This window comes from Rhinichthys klamathensis, unplaced genomic scaffold, assembly GCF_029890125.1.
Source record: "Rhinichthys klamathensis goyatoka isolate OS25496 unplaced genomic scaffold, OSU_Roscu_1.1 h1tg000677l_1, whole genome shotgun sequence".
NCBI lineage: Eukaryota > Metazoa > Chordata > Actinopteri > Cypriniformes > Leuciscidae > Rhinichthys > Rhinichthys klamathensis.
The window spans coordinates 30,001-44,534 of NW_026607109.1; the positions used below are offsets into that span (position 1 = coordinate 30,001).

The 14,534-nt window shown below is 39.6% G+C and overlaps 1 protein-coding gene across 1 annotated transcript in view; it reads right to left on the reverse strand.

Annotated features, from left to right (window-relative positions):
- Positions 1-8,254, reverse strand: part of LOC130076653 (calcium-activated potassium channel subunit alpha-1-like) — a gene marked incomplete at its 3' end in the record, with an annotated part of 32,737 nt that extends 24,483 nt beyond the window's left edge. Inside the window, exon 1 of the mRNA XM_056241808.1 lies at positions 7,382-8,254. Within this exon, the coding sequence (XP_056097783.1) occupies positions 7,382-7,675 (294 nt within the window). The remainder of the gene's footprint in view (positions 1-7,381) is intronic.
- Between the last annotated feature and the right edge of the window lie 6,280 nt (positions 8,255-14,534).

The window sequence follows — 14,534 nt, forward strand, 5'->3', positions numbered from 1 at the left end:
CTTTGGCCACTCTGACGTAGCAGTTCGATCATTGGAGAAGAGAAGTGTCACAACATGAAATGTAAACAGAAAAAAACAAGCAATACATTGACACTAGAAACCTTTTACAATGACAGCATTTTTATAACCGGTTTGGTCGGGGGGGGAAAAAGAATAATGTTTTGGTAGGAACGTAAGTTTACATCGTACGTTTCTCCGGAATCAGCCAGCGCGAAGGACGTCTATATTCTATAACAAATATTTTGATCTCGTTTGAATTGTGCCCTGAATTACACACATGATGTTTGTCAATTTAAAAGATACATTTTAAAGTTAAGAAAGTCGCAGTTTGATGTAAAACTGTTGAGGTATAAGACTGAAAATACGTAATTACAAAGACTACAAACCCAAAAGGCGCACATTTCCTCTCAATGAATGAAGCTAACTTTACTGAAGCTAACTTTACTGAAGCTAACTTTACTGAAGCTAACTTTACTGAAGCTAACTTTACTGATGCTAACTTTACTGATGCTAACTTTACTGATGCTAACTTTACTGAAGCTAACTTTACTGATGCTAACTTTACTGATGCTAACTTTACTGAAGCTAACTTTACTGAAGCTGACTTTACTGAAGCTAACTTTATTGATGCTAACTTTACTGAAGCTAACTTAACTTTACTGAAGCCAACTTTACTGAAGCTAACTTTACTGATGCTAACTTTACTGAAGCTAACTTTACTGAAGCTAACTTTACTGAAGCTAACTTTACTGATGCTAACTTTACTGAAGCTAACTTTACTGAAGCTGACTTTACTGAAGCTGACTTTACTGAAGCTAACTTTACTGAAGCTAACTTTACTGATGCTAACTTTACTGAAGCGGACTTTACTGAAGCTAACTCTACTGAAGCTAACTTTACTGATGCTAACTTTACTGATGCTAACTTTACTGATGCTAACTTTACTGAAGCTAACTTTACTGAAGCTAACTTTACTGAAGCTAACTTTACTGAAGCTAACTTTACTGAAGCTGACTTTACTGAAGCTAACTTTATTGATGCTAACTTTACTGAAGCTAACTTAACTTTACTGAAGCTAACTTTACTGAAGCTAACTTTACTGAAGCTAACTTTACTGAAGCTAACTTTACTGAAGCTAACTTTACTGATGCTAACTCTACTGAAGCTGACTTTACTGAAGCTAACTTTACTGAAGCTAACTTTACTGATGCTAACTTTACTGATGCTAACTTTACTGAAGCTAACTTTACTGAAGCTAACTTTACTGAAGCTAACTTTACTGAAGCTAACTTTACTGAAGCTAACTACTGAAAAAAGTATCGTTCAGGAACCAGTATTGAAGTCAAAGTATCGTATTCGAACATTTTTAAACGATACACTATCTGTGTTTACAGGCATTTATAAAAGGGCTTTTCGAATAAAAAAAAATAGTTTCTATTAATTTACAATATTATTAGAGCTGCACAATATATCGTTTTAGCATCGATATCATGATGTGCGATGTAAAGTATAGGGATCGTTGATCCATGATCCGTACAGGCCGGCACCTCCCGGTTCAGAACGCATGTGATTCGCGGAGCAATTGCAAAGTTTAACCATCATAGATTGAAAGTTTGTCGTTTGCATGTGATTTATCACGCATGTCAATGCGTATTAATTAAGTGCGAGCAAAAGTAATTAATAAACACCAGAATCCTGTTGAACATCAGAATATAATCAACATTAACTCATCTGAAGGAGATTGTGACCAGACTGTGGATTTCTATTTCTAGCTCAGATTGTGTGTGTGACGCCTGTAGATTCTGCATGTAAATGTGTTTGTGGTAAAGAAACACACTGCTGATCACACACTCTGACAGGTGTGTGTGTGTGTGGTCTTTGGAAAAGCACAATTACATAAGGGGATATTTCCCAGCTCAATAATGAATATGCCGCCTGTTGCTTAGCAACAAGCATCTGATTCATGCACACTATAGGAGAGTGACATGGCAGATTGAATGAGGAAGATGCATGTATGAAAACAGAGTAAGTGAGAGGAGATGGACGGATAGACTGGTTCAATTAATGCTACGTTTACTGGATCGGCCAGATGTAAATCCCTGTGGAACAAAAACATGTTTGACAAGTATTTAGTGGATATTCACCCAAACAAATGTACATTCTGTCATCATTTACTGGCCCTTAAGTCACTGCAATTCTGTTAGACTTTCTTCTGTGGAACATAAAAGAAGGTATTTTGAATGGCAATGTTGTTTTGGACCCCATTGAAAAGCAATACTTCTTTTGTGTTCTGAAAAATATATAAAGTTATAAAGGTCCAGAGTAATATGAGGGCGTAGCCTGGTTAACACCAGAGCATTCTCAGTTGTAAGTGAGTTATGGTCTGGCAAAGCGTCATAGACAAATCATTTCCAGAGGGGCGTCACCAACGGACGCCGCGGATAGACCTAAACCCAATCAGAGCGATGAAGGAGATGACGCATGCAGAGCGGCGGAGACACATCTCCGAGTGTTGTTCTTTGCTCGGTTTTTAACTAAAAGGAAACGTTCAAATCGCTTAAAACAGACGCGATAGCTGATTGGAACGAGTAATGTTCGACGGCGGCATCCATCTTTGTAATGTAGGCTACAAAATCTGCTTCAAAATCCCAGCGCTGTCGTCATCGTGTAAAGCCCGCCCCAACGCTTCTGATTGGTGCCGTGATTTCGGCGGATTGGAAATGGGCTTGAATGAGCTCTTTGCCAGACTAACTTTCACAGCAAATCTAAATTTGCCGGAAGTTGTCTGGGTTTTCCCAGGCTAACGAGGGCGAGTAATAATTTCCGAATTATCATTTTTGGGTGAACTATCACTTTAAGAACAGTGGACGTGTGGATGATGTAGAACCATGCGACTGATATTCAACTTAGAAATCAATAGAAATATTATATATAGAAATTATATTTTGAATAGAATAAAATTAAATGACAAATATAACAATGTTTTGGGATTTTTCGGGAAGCAAATGCAAAGTTTAAAGAAAATGACTGATCCCATAATGACTAAGGCTCAATCCCAATTCAATGGCCCGTTCACGTCAAGGGGTAGGGTGTCCCGATTCTCGTTTAGATCGAGGGGTAGGGCTACATAGCCCTCGAAACAGAGATTTTTCAGAGGCACACTCCAAACGGAGGGCTACGAGAAAGTTCGCAGAATACATCGCGAATCACCGGCGAGATTGCTTCACAAACGGTTAAACATTTAAATTTAGCGCCAGATGACACCACCGTGCACTTTATTTACTCTTATAATAATGATATAGTCATTTAAATTAAGAAATTGTATAATAAATTACCTTTCCGAAACAGAAAAGACATACATTTCGAGGAAGGAACGTTATAACATGAAGGGTTTTTCCATTTCGTAGGGGAATATTTCAACCCCTTGGCCCTTGTAACTCTGTTTTAAGGGCCAAGGGGTACACTCGAAAACAAGGGGTAGGGCCAAGGGGTGAATTGGGATTGAGCTTAAATAGTATTTAGAATATATTAGGCAGGATGCATCCTCCAATAACTATTTCCATTCAAAGTTGTGAATTTATCTTGAAATATGACAATAAATCAGCGTTTCCATCTCATGGTTTCTAGAGAACAAACCCGTCACTTCCTGGGAAATTTACGCAAGTAATAAAAATGGAAGTTGCTGCAATCGGGGAAGAAACTGTGGCTCTTCTTTCGTACAATAAACGAGTTTCGCCTAAAAGCGTCAGACGAAACGCAATAAACGCTGTCATGTGATCTTGCGTTCGGACGCTGGTGTTTGGGAACGCTATCGTGTGAGACGGTTTACACAATCATTCTGATGACAGACTTCGGCTCAAGCGTTTCAGATCCACCAAACCAACATTTGAGATGCTGCGATGCCATTGGTCCGCTGGTTAGTCCAGTTATCCAATCACAGCCTCTGGTGAGGCAAAGTCATGTGATTTTTGTATTGCATTGAGGGATTTATTCGGTAAACGTGTTTCCATCGTAGTTCATGCACATGTTTTCTTATCGGATAAAAAAATATCTGCCTCATTTGATTGCATACGCATTTATAGAATTTCTTGGCTGTTTCCATCCTGCAGTTTTTAATGAGATATTCCAAAATTTGCATTAAAAAAATAGGTGGATGGGTTGAAACACAGCTAATGTCGGTAGCACTTTATTATACAGTTTTGTTCGTCATGTCCATACTATGTACTTATAGTAATTGTAATAACTAGGTACTAACCCTGAACCTACCTCTAAACACATAACCTCATATATTCAATGTCTGCTGTGTATTTGACGTCACAATTCAGAAGAGTCACATATGAATCATTCACAACAAGACAAGGAACATAGGTAGAGTGAATAAATAATGATATCATGTTGACTTTCAATCACCCGGTTCAATCAGAGTTGTGTGTTTCAGTGGAACGGGCTGCTGAACGGGAGAAAAGGCTTCCTGAAATCTCTTGCAGAATGAACACAACTATGTTTGACAGGCCTGTAATGAAAGCAACAGCTGTGGTGTGTGTGTGGTGGGTGGTGTGTGTGTGTGTGTGTGGGCAGACTACACAATGGCAGTAAAAACTCAACCTATTCCTGACCACTGGCTCCACGTCAAACATGAGGAAAAGACGCAAGCAAAGCTCTGGTACGTCTCTGCTAACAGAACATAGGACTCTCTTCTCTCTCCGTGTTCCTATCAAACGCCCAGCATTCATGCAGATACAGGTGTGAATGCAGAATTAAATACACGGCAGGCTATACTCAAATAGATTGCTTAAAAATCACTCAGTAGTCTTCAAAACAAGCGGAACAAACAAAACAAGAACATTATCAAGTTAATAAAATCGCAGTGTGTGTTCCTGTGAAACTGTTTATCTAAAGTCAACATGAAATCAAAACAGAGGCTTTGTCCTACAGTGTGAATGATTCAACAGCGCATGTTATTCCAAGGCAACAAAAGTTTGTCTTTCCACCTCTGAAAAGACCTTCTGTTTTATCCGATACCATTAAGGCTATTATCTTTATTTATATGTCAAATACAGACACTTTTCACCATCCAATCAATTGCACATAGATAAAATCAAGTGCCGCCCTGCATTATTTTCTAACAAATATCCATTGTGGATGTAAACTGTGAACTGTGTTTCATGTTGATTTTATCTCTTACAGCTGCTGGTAGACAAGAAAACAACACTTTTCCAGGAACAAATGTCTGGCAACTGCCTAGAAATCCTTTAGAACGACTACACAGCTTTCAATCTTGTCTTTTCTAATGACATTAGGCCTAAAACTCCTTCAGGCTTCAAGACTTTTTCGTTCACATTGCGTTTTACAATTTGGTAGATGCTGAACAAAACTACAGACAGACACTTCAATCCGGAGCGACTTCTAGTGCGTTCATGGTTTATATTTTAACAGCACGTGTCAAGAAATAAAAGGACATCAGTGAATTATTTTTCATTCATTATTAAATGAAATGTTCTTGACGTCCACTCATTCTTCATTCTCACTGTTTCCCACTTTAAAATAATAGTAAAGAGATGTCAACTCTGAAGCAGCACACATATGATGTAGTGTCACGAATGAAAACTGGTGTATTTGAGCCGTCTTCTTCTTTCTTTATGAGGTGATTTTAAACACTATTGAGGAGGAACGTTTGATGAGCACTTCATGATGCTTCTGCTCTGACATAATATCTAGAACATATATTAGGGGTTCTAGCACTATTGTAATTGTTAGAATTACCAAGGATCAGCATTCTCCCCTAAAAGTGACTGCGAAGTCCAAACTGTAAGTCGTAGATACTTGAAACTTTGAGGGATTGTAGTACCAAAGTCTCATTAAACAAGTAATTTCACTCGGCGGCCATCTTTAAAGCTCCTCGTCTTTGAAACGCATCTATTTGAATGGGGAAACATCAAATTCATGCAGTGACTCGATGACTTTACCAATCGGCGACTGGCTCTCACTTGAAAGGCGGGACTTATTCCGCCATATTGCGCTTTTCCCCATTCAAAGCAATACGAGTGACGAGTCTTGTGTTATTCTATAGTCTTTGGTAGTACCCGCACTGTCTCCAACGTCACCAAGGCTTGCCCCAATCGGCCTGACGGGGGCGCTACAGCGATCAAAAGTACGTAATGGCTCATAAATACAAAAAAAAAAAAAAAAAATTAAACCTACTTTTGCGAACTAGTCCGAGATTTTTCGCCCCATCGGAAGCAAACTAGTGCAGAAAGATTCTCTGGAGTCTGATTGTCATAATTATCAAATAAAAGTCGAAATTTCTATTGACGTCCATGATGGTACGTCAAAATGTTCGAAGTGGCCATGGCCACTTTTACAAAAACATCCATCTTGAACAAAATGAGATCATTTCTCCAAACTAGGTACACCTATGCATGGGCTCGGTCTGTGGTCGCGTGAAAAAGGACACGGCGTCTGCTCACTTGGTGGAGCTGTAAAATAAAAAATAAAAAAACAGGAAAACGGCTAGAGCTAGCTATGCAACAGTCAGTCCGATTGACTTGAAAACTGGCATGCGGTGTCTTTGTCCAAGGTGCCGCGATTATCTATGAGGACATCTTGAAAAACATGTCCGCTGTTGGCCAATGAAGGTTGAGCGGCTGTCAGACAAGATCAACGGAGGCTGATGGGAACGAAATGTGAGACATTTGAAAGACATCGCCCACCTTAACGTTTTTCACATGCATAAAGGGTTGTATATCATGGGATTTTTCGCACAAGCCCACAACATTCATACCATATGGTAGAACCCTAGGATCACCTCTGTCAATCGAGCCGTTCGTTAAATATTGGAAATTATTCATTTAAAAACCTACTTTCGCAAAAATAGTCCAAAGTTTTTGGCTCAACCTCGATAACTATTAAAAAGCTTTCAATCTACTATATTTCCTTAGTAAGTTGCCTGTATTGGCTGTAAATTATGTTTTCCATTTATGATCCAAGTGGCTACATGCTTGCTAAATAAATACATTTTACAAATGTGCTTAAAGGCCTTAAAGTGCTTGAACCGCGATAATTGCTGCTAGCAGCTATATATACAATAATTGTATTTTTATTGTGTGAAGTAACTGATGTACGTTGACTGTCACCAGACCGTTAACATTTGAACCATAAGGGCGCGAACCGACTGCTGGGCTTTAACTAAAAATAACTCAAACACGTAAAAAAAATGACCCAACCCAATATGTGGTTGGGATGATTAAAAAAACACACCATTGTTTTTTAACCAGTTTGTCTGCAAATGTGTTTGTCTTCAAATAACAAGGGTTTTCAGATCCTGAGTGAGTGATCGGTGAAGGCTGGCCAAACTTTTGACCCAGAAACAGGTGTCATTTACCTTCTTTTTCCCCTTGCAGTGGCAGCACACCCTCCACAGGTACTTGAGAGTCCTCCACAGCAGGATGATGAAGAGACCCCCAAAGAAAGTGACCATGGAGGAGGCGAGGAAAGCCCACCACATCCTCTGGCCGTTCACAGGGTCACACGGCACGTCGGAGGTGTACGGGATGATCACATCCATCTTCCGAACCGAGGACGGACCCGCTTTTGAATGCTCGATTGGATAGGTCATTACTGTGGAGAGCTGCTTCTCATCACCGTCGTTATCTTCATCTTCTTCAGTGGGGAGCATCGAGCGTCTCTCTGTTGATTTCAGCGCCCCACACCTGATGATCAGCCATGTTGGTCAGGGCGGACACCCCGCGAGTGTGTGCCCGTGTGCGCGCACTCTCCTCCCGCTACGCTCTCCGCTCTCGCCCGCTCTTCGGTTCTCCACGCAACCACTAACGCGCAGTTGAAAAGTCGTCCTCAAAACGCACTACTCCTAGAAAAGCGTCGGTGGGTCTTTAAACGAGGTCGTGCTGGGGATATTTATCATAAAAAAAAAAAAAAAAAAAAACATTCCCACGATTTAAAGCCTGCGTGACCGTCCGCGAGCTGATCTCCCGTGCGCTCGCTGGTGATGGACAGACTGCGGTCTAATCACCTCGCGCTCATTCGGTAACGTGTTGCGTTCAGCTCCGGTCTATTCATCCGGCGAGTTCAGGGCAGATTTACAGGTACCGGAGGGCGGAGTCAGTCGGTCTGATGCCCGTCAAAACGTCTCCAAAACCCAGCGAATAGTCCAAACATCCATCAGTCGCTCCTATTTTACAGACATCTGTCGAGCTTCAAAAAAACATCATCTATTGTCGTGGGCGAATTATGAGAGGGGGTGGGGGCTTAGATACTGGTAAAATATTCAAAATATTCAGTCACCATAAAAAAGTACGATTTCAAGTTAGTCAGAGCGCTAAATTGGCACGAGCGAAGCGCTTTAGCCCGAGAACGTAACCATGGCAACAGAGTTATGACGAAAATCGAGTGGTGTATCGAAAGAAAAAACATATGTCTTTATCAACTTATTGTTGACGTACACAACACAAATGTATTGGCAAAATATTGCGCTTTGTTTAAAATGCCTCTAACATACTTAAATAAACATTTGTGTGTTGCTCGAGACCAACAGGATTACTGACAGAAAAAGTAGCGCAAAAGTTATTGAATAATGTTAAATTGATAAAGTGATAGTAAAATATATTGATAGAAAAGATTTCTATTTTGAATAAATGCTGTTCTTTTTAACTTTTCATTTATCAATAAATCCTGGGGGGACAAAACAGGGTCCGAAATAATATTACACAACACAACGTTTCCAACATTGATAATAAATCATCATATTTTACTGATTTCTGAAGGATCATGTGACACTGAAGACTGGAGTAATGGTGCTTTGATCACAGGAATAAATTACATTTTACTATATTCACATAGAAGAAAACAGCTCATTTTAAATTGTAATAATATTGCAATTAATATTTTGATCAAATAAATAGTAATGATGCTGAAAATTCAGCTTTGATCACAGGAATAAATTACACTTTACTACAGTAAAAAAAAAAAAAGTTCATCAAAGTTGTCCTAAGACAAGAACGGGTTATGTTGTAATTCATGTATAACTATGATGAACGGTTTTGATCCACTTCAAATGTTGACTACTGTAATATTTACATAGAAAACAGCTTTTTTTAAATAGTAAAAATATTTCACAATATTATCGTTTTTACTGTATTTTTGATCAAATAAATCCAGGCTTCAGCAGAAGAGACTTCTTTTAAAAACATTAAAATAGTAATGTTTCCAAACTTTTGACCGGTACTATACACACACACTTTTAAAATCACCATACTTTTCTTTCTTTTTTATATTGAAATATATGTATATCTACGCCTTCCAAATTAAGAGCATTAACAAGTTTGATAATTTACTACATGGTGTTTATTTATAAAGAAGGCTGCAATTTCTACAAATATTCATGTGTCAATCAATAATCAGTTGTTTTTCATTGTTAAAGTCATTCATATTGCACCCGCCATAATTCCCAGCAAACACAGAACGTTCCTCTAACGTTCTCATATGGTTCCCTTTTTCTTTTCTTTGTTGTTGTTGAATCGAATGTTCCCAGAATGCCAAACATGGGCTGTTTCACACCCTGGTAACCACAGTATGGTACTTTTGAGGATAGTATGGTTACCATAGTAAAGCTTTCGCATTTATGCCTGTGTTTTACACCTCATCATGAATACTGAGTTATTGAGTATTTTTTTTAACATATATCTAAATGTATTAATATTCAGATTTGATTCCAAATATGCCCGTCATTGAAGAGTTTCTCCATCTGAATCCACACACTTCTAGGGAAGTAAAGCAAAATCAGGAATCTGTTGAAAAGACAAATATTCCACACAAAGATGCAAATATATTTACAAAAGCTCACTTAAAAAAAAAAAAAATTACTAAAAATAAAAGTGAATCAATAAACGTTTGTTTTAGCCACATTTGAATCGACATGAGCTCTATTTTCATCCTTTTGCTCGAAAACAAATAATCTTCATTCTGCCATCTGATATTTTCGTCATCCAGAAATAATATTTCATCTGATATTTGATGTTTATATAACCCTCATTATGATGATCACACTGAAGTAGGATATGACGCCATCTGGTGACTCCTCACAGGAACTTCAAACCATATTATCCCCATTTGCACCATGAAAACATCACAGATTGTAGAATTTTATAGAATTTAAAATGCCAGGTTTTCCATGATGTCCTCATGAACTGAGAAAACAGACTCAGATGGGGGGAAAAAAGACAAAGTTACTCTGCTAAAAGAAGAAAATACGTTTAAACAACCGTGCTTAATTTAGACTTTATTAATATAACAATTACAAAATCATGTTTTTGTCATAGGATTCTGTACCAATGTGTTATACAATTATAAAACATAATGGAAAACTATTTTAAATGGAATTATGTGGGGTTTTTTCCAGCTACAAACACAGACACCAGAGTTATGATGAACATGACGTTGAAGCAGCTAAACCAGGCGACTCGTTTCATTGGTCATCGGGGTCAGAAAGGAAGTGATGTCACTGTGGCTAAGGTAAACAGGAAGACTCGTGTAGTACCAAAGCTCTCCTGCCACTGAGTTTCACTACAGAGAGGATTAACTAACGACTCCTGAACGAGGATTACTCAATCTCCCGTCTCGTCTGGGATTAATAAAGTAGGTTTGTCCACCTTTCCATTGAACTCAAGTGCAAAATAGAAGAAACCCTTTGGCACGTCTGTTTCTGAAGAGGAGGGGAGCTTTACGATACGAGCACTACTAAGCATTCAGCCAACAAAACACATTTAAATTAGAGTTAAAAAACGAACTGGACAGTAAAAATAATCAGAGCATATAGTAAAATGATCATGCAGCAGATTATTGCATCGCTCATTTAAATAATAAAAAAGTACACTTAAAAGAAAATGAAATAAAGAAACTGCTACATTGGCGTTTAAAGGAATGGTTCACCCCAAAAAAACGAAAAATATTCGCCTGTCGATTCAAACCCGGAGTTGCAGAAAGTTCCCGCTGCTCTTTTCCATGCAGTGAAAGCGAATGCTGTCAAACATCACAAACAATCACAACAAAAAACCCACTTTATCCTGATTCTTCACAGCTTTGAGTGAAAAAAACCCTCTCAGCTTTTAAAACGCATTATTTTATGGTGCTTCTGCATTGGTTTGAGGTTTTCCAGCCCGGGCACTGCAAAAAATGCTTTTCTTACTTAGTATTTGTGTCTTGTTTCCAGTCCAAATATCAAAAAATTCTTAAATCAAGATGCATTAAGATTTTAAGTCTTGTTTTCTGGGGAAATTAATCAAAATAAAGTGAGTTTTTGCTCACTTAAGCAAAATTATCTGCCAATGGGGTCAGAAAAATAATAGTCTAGATGGGATGTACCCAAAAAGTGAAAGTGAGGAGCATTTGTGGGTACAAGTCGGGAACCGGCCTACTTTACATATTTCAAGGGTGCTGAATCCAAAAAAACTGGTACCCAAGCGAAATTGTGAGTTTTTGACCTTCTAATTTGCATATCAAAATGGCCGCCAAATTGCCTATCTTGCTCAGTCGTTGGACCATTTTCCACTAGTTTTGTTGTAAGTAGGCAATCAAGATGAGGAAATTAAGTTTCTAGATCGATAGTCAAGGGTCAGAGCAAAGATATAATGGAGGATCACTGTCTTTTTTATGTATATATGCAAAATACCAACTTTTAAGGTGAAATTAGGCATTATTTGTGTCATTTTTTAAGGCCGACATAAATATTCAATCAATATCACTCTTAAATGTTCCCAGTGTATATATGATATGTGATGTATTCCATATTACATAATAACTAAGAAAAACACCATTGCAAGTTGTCTGAGATTTCATTTTTTTATGCAAACAAAGCATTCCCTAGACTGTACATTTCCTGAAGAAAATGTGAAGTGGTGCTTGCAGTGGCAAAATTGCATACGAGCCAACAAACATGTCTGTACGATGTTCTGGTGCTGAGATATGGCTTATTCATGTTGTTCAGGTGGTTGCTAGGGTGTTCTGGGTGGTTGCTATGGTGTTTCTAGGCGGTTTCTAGGGTATTCTGGGTGGTTGCTAGGGCGTTACTAGGCAGTTGCTAGGGTGTTCTAGGTGGTTGCTATGGTGTTGATAGGCAGTTGCTAGGGTATTCTGGGTGGTTGCTAGGGTATTCTGGGTGGTTGCTAGCATGTTGCTAGGGTGTTCTGGGTGGTTGATATGGTGTTCCCAGGGTGTTCTGGGTGGTTGCTAAGGTGTTGCTAGGCGGTTGCTAAGGCATTCTGGGTGGTTGCTAGGGTGTTATGGGTGGTTGCTAGGGTGTTATGGGTGGTTGCTATGGTGTTACCAGGTGGTTGGTAGTTGTCACAGATGGTTACTATGGAGTTTTTATAGAGTTCTTAGCATGTTCTAGGCATGATTTAGCACTTACCTAATCACTAATAGCATGTAGCTATTCACAGCTAGCATGTGTAGCATGTTGGAAGTCCTCTTTGCTAGCATGAGTCAAAAGAGCCAACCCCCATTTCTCTATGATGTTCTGATGCAGAGATATACACTCACCTAAAGGATTATTAGGAACACCTGTTCAATTGACCTCTCGCCGGCCCCTCCCCCAAAACGGCCATTGTCCAATCACACATCATAGCAACCGTTACTATGTTAGCAGGTCCGTCAAACATTGACTCCAAGCAAGATGGTGAAGCGGTGCGCCCACAGCGTTTGTAAATCGGACACTAGGTACTCCGAGAGATTGTCTGGAGGAGTTGTGTTCTTTCCGTTTCCAAAGCCGACAATAGATAAAACAGTGTGGACGGCCCCACTCCCAGTTAAATGTGTCGAACATGGTTAACTCGCGTGCAGTTTGTGTGAGACTGAGACACTGAGATTAGTCAAAGAAACATGGAGAAAGCAGATCAAGAGGATCCACGAAGGAATTACGTTTTCTAAAGGGTTGTTGTTAACATGATATTTTCGGGGGGAAATGAGCAGCAGTCAACTAGCAGTGCAGCACCTGTAGACTACAGTTTAGAGGAGAGCAAGTTTGCAACGGGGAAAGCATGAAGCTTACTTGACAACATCAGTTCATATATCAATATCGCAACAAATAGAAATAACCTTAAATAATGTATGGTTATCTGCATCTTTCCGTCTCTTATGTATAACGTTAGTTACTTTTTAAACACAAAAATCACATTCAGCATGACACGCAAGTGGTTGTCGTGGTAATGAACAACCTGCTTGTTAAAGCGAATGTATAATCCTGTATCTGAGGCAAAATTACTAAGTTAAATATGCAGCGCGAGTTATATATTTCTAACTCCAAACAATTGGCCACTGAACCAGCTTATAAAATCTTCTTCAAGGCCGTGCTGGTTGCATTTGAGGTACAGGTCGTTACAGTAAGCATTATAGCCTTTTTTTTTTTTTTTTTTTTTTGAATATATCCCTTCACTGCATACTGTAACCCCTTTTGCCTCGATCTGGAGGATATCGCGGAGGTATTGCTCCAAAAAAGGTCACTGACACGCACGGGTATACCTCTTCGCGTCATGGCAATCTGTCGCGCTGGTCGTGTTTGACCATTTGTTTGTCGGACGTAGCAACAGTAACTAAGGGGGGCGGGGCTCGGCGAAAGGCTAATTTCTCATTAATGCAATTATCTAATCAACCAATCACATGGCAGTTGCTTCAATGCATTTAGGGGTGTGGTCCTGGTCAAGACAATCTCCTGAACTCCAAACTGAATGTCAGAATGGGAAAGAAAGGTGATTTAAGCAATTTTGAGCGTGGCATGGTTGTTGGTGCCAGACGGGCCGGTCTGAGTATTTCACAATCTGCTCAGTTACTGGGATTTTCACGCACAACCATTTCTAGGGTTTACAAAGAATGGTGTGAAAAGGGAAAAACATCCAGTATGCGGCAGTCCTGTGGGCGAAAATGCCTTGTTGATGCTAGAGGTCAGAGGAGAATGGGCCGACTGATTCAAGCTGATAGAAGAGCAACTTTGACTGAAATAACCACTCGTTACAACCGAGGTGTGCAGCAAAGCATTTGTGAAGCCACAACACGCACAACCTTGAGGCGGATGGGCTACAACAGCAGAAGACCCCACCGGGTACCACTCATCTCCACTACAAATAGGAAAAAGAGGCTACAATTTGCAAGAGCTCACCAAAATTGGACAGTTGAAGACTGGAAAAATGTTGCCTGGTCTGATGAGTCTCGATTTCTGTTGAGACATTCAGATGGTAGAGTCAGAATTTGGCGTAAACAGAATGAGAACATGGATCCATCATGCCTTGTTACCACTGTGCAGGCTGGTGGTGGTGGTGTAATGGTGTGGGGGATGTTTTCTTGGCACACTTTAGGCCCCTTAGTGCCAATTGGGCATCGTTTAAATGCCACGGCCTACCAGAGCATTGTTTCTGACCATGTCCATCCCTTTATGGCCACCATGTACCCATCCTCTGATGGCTACTTCCAGCAGGATAATGCACCATGTCACAAAGCTCGAACCATTTCAAATGGGTTTCTTGAACATG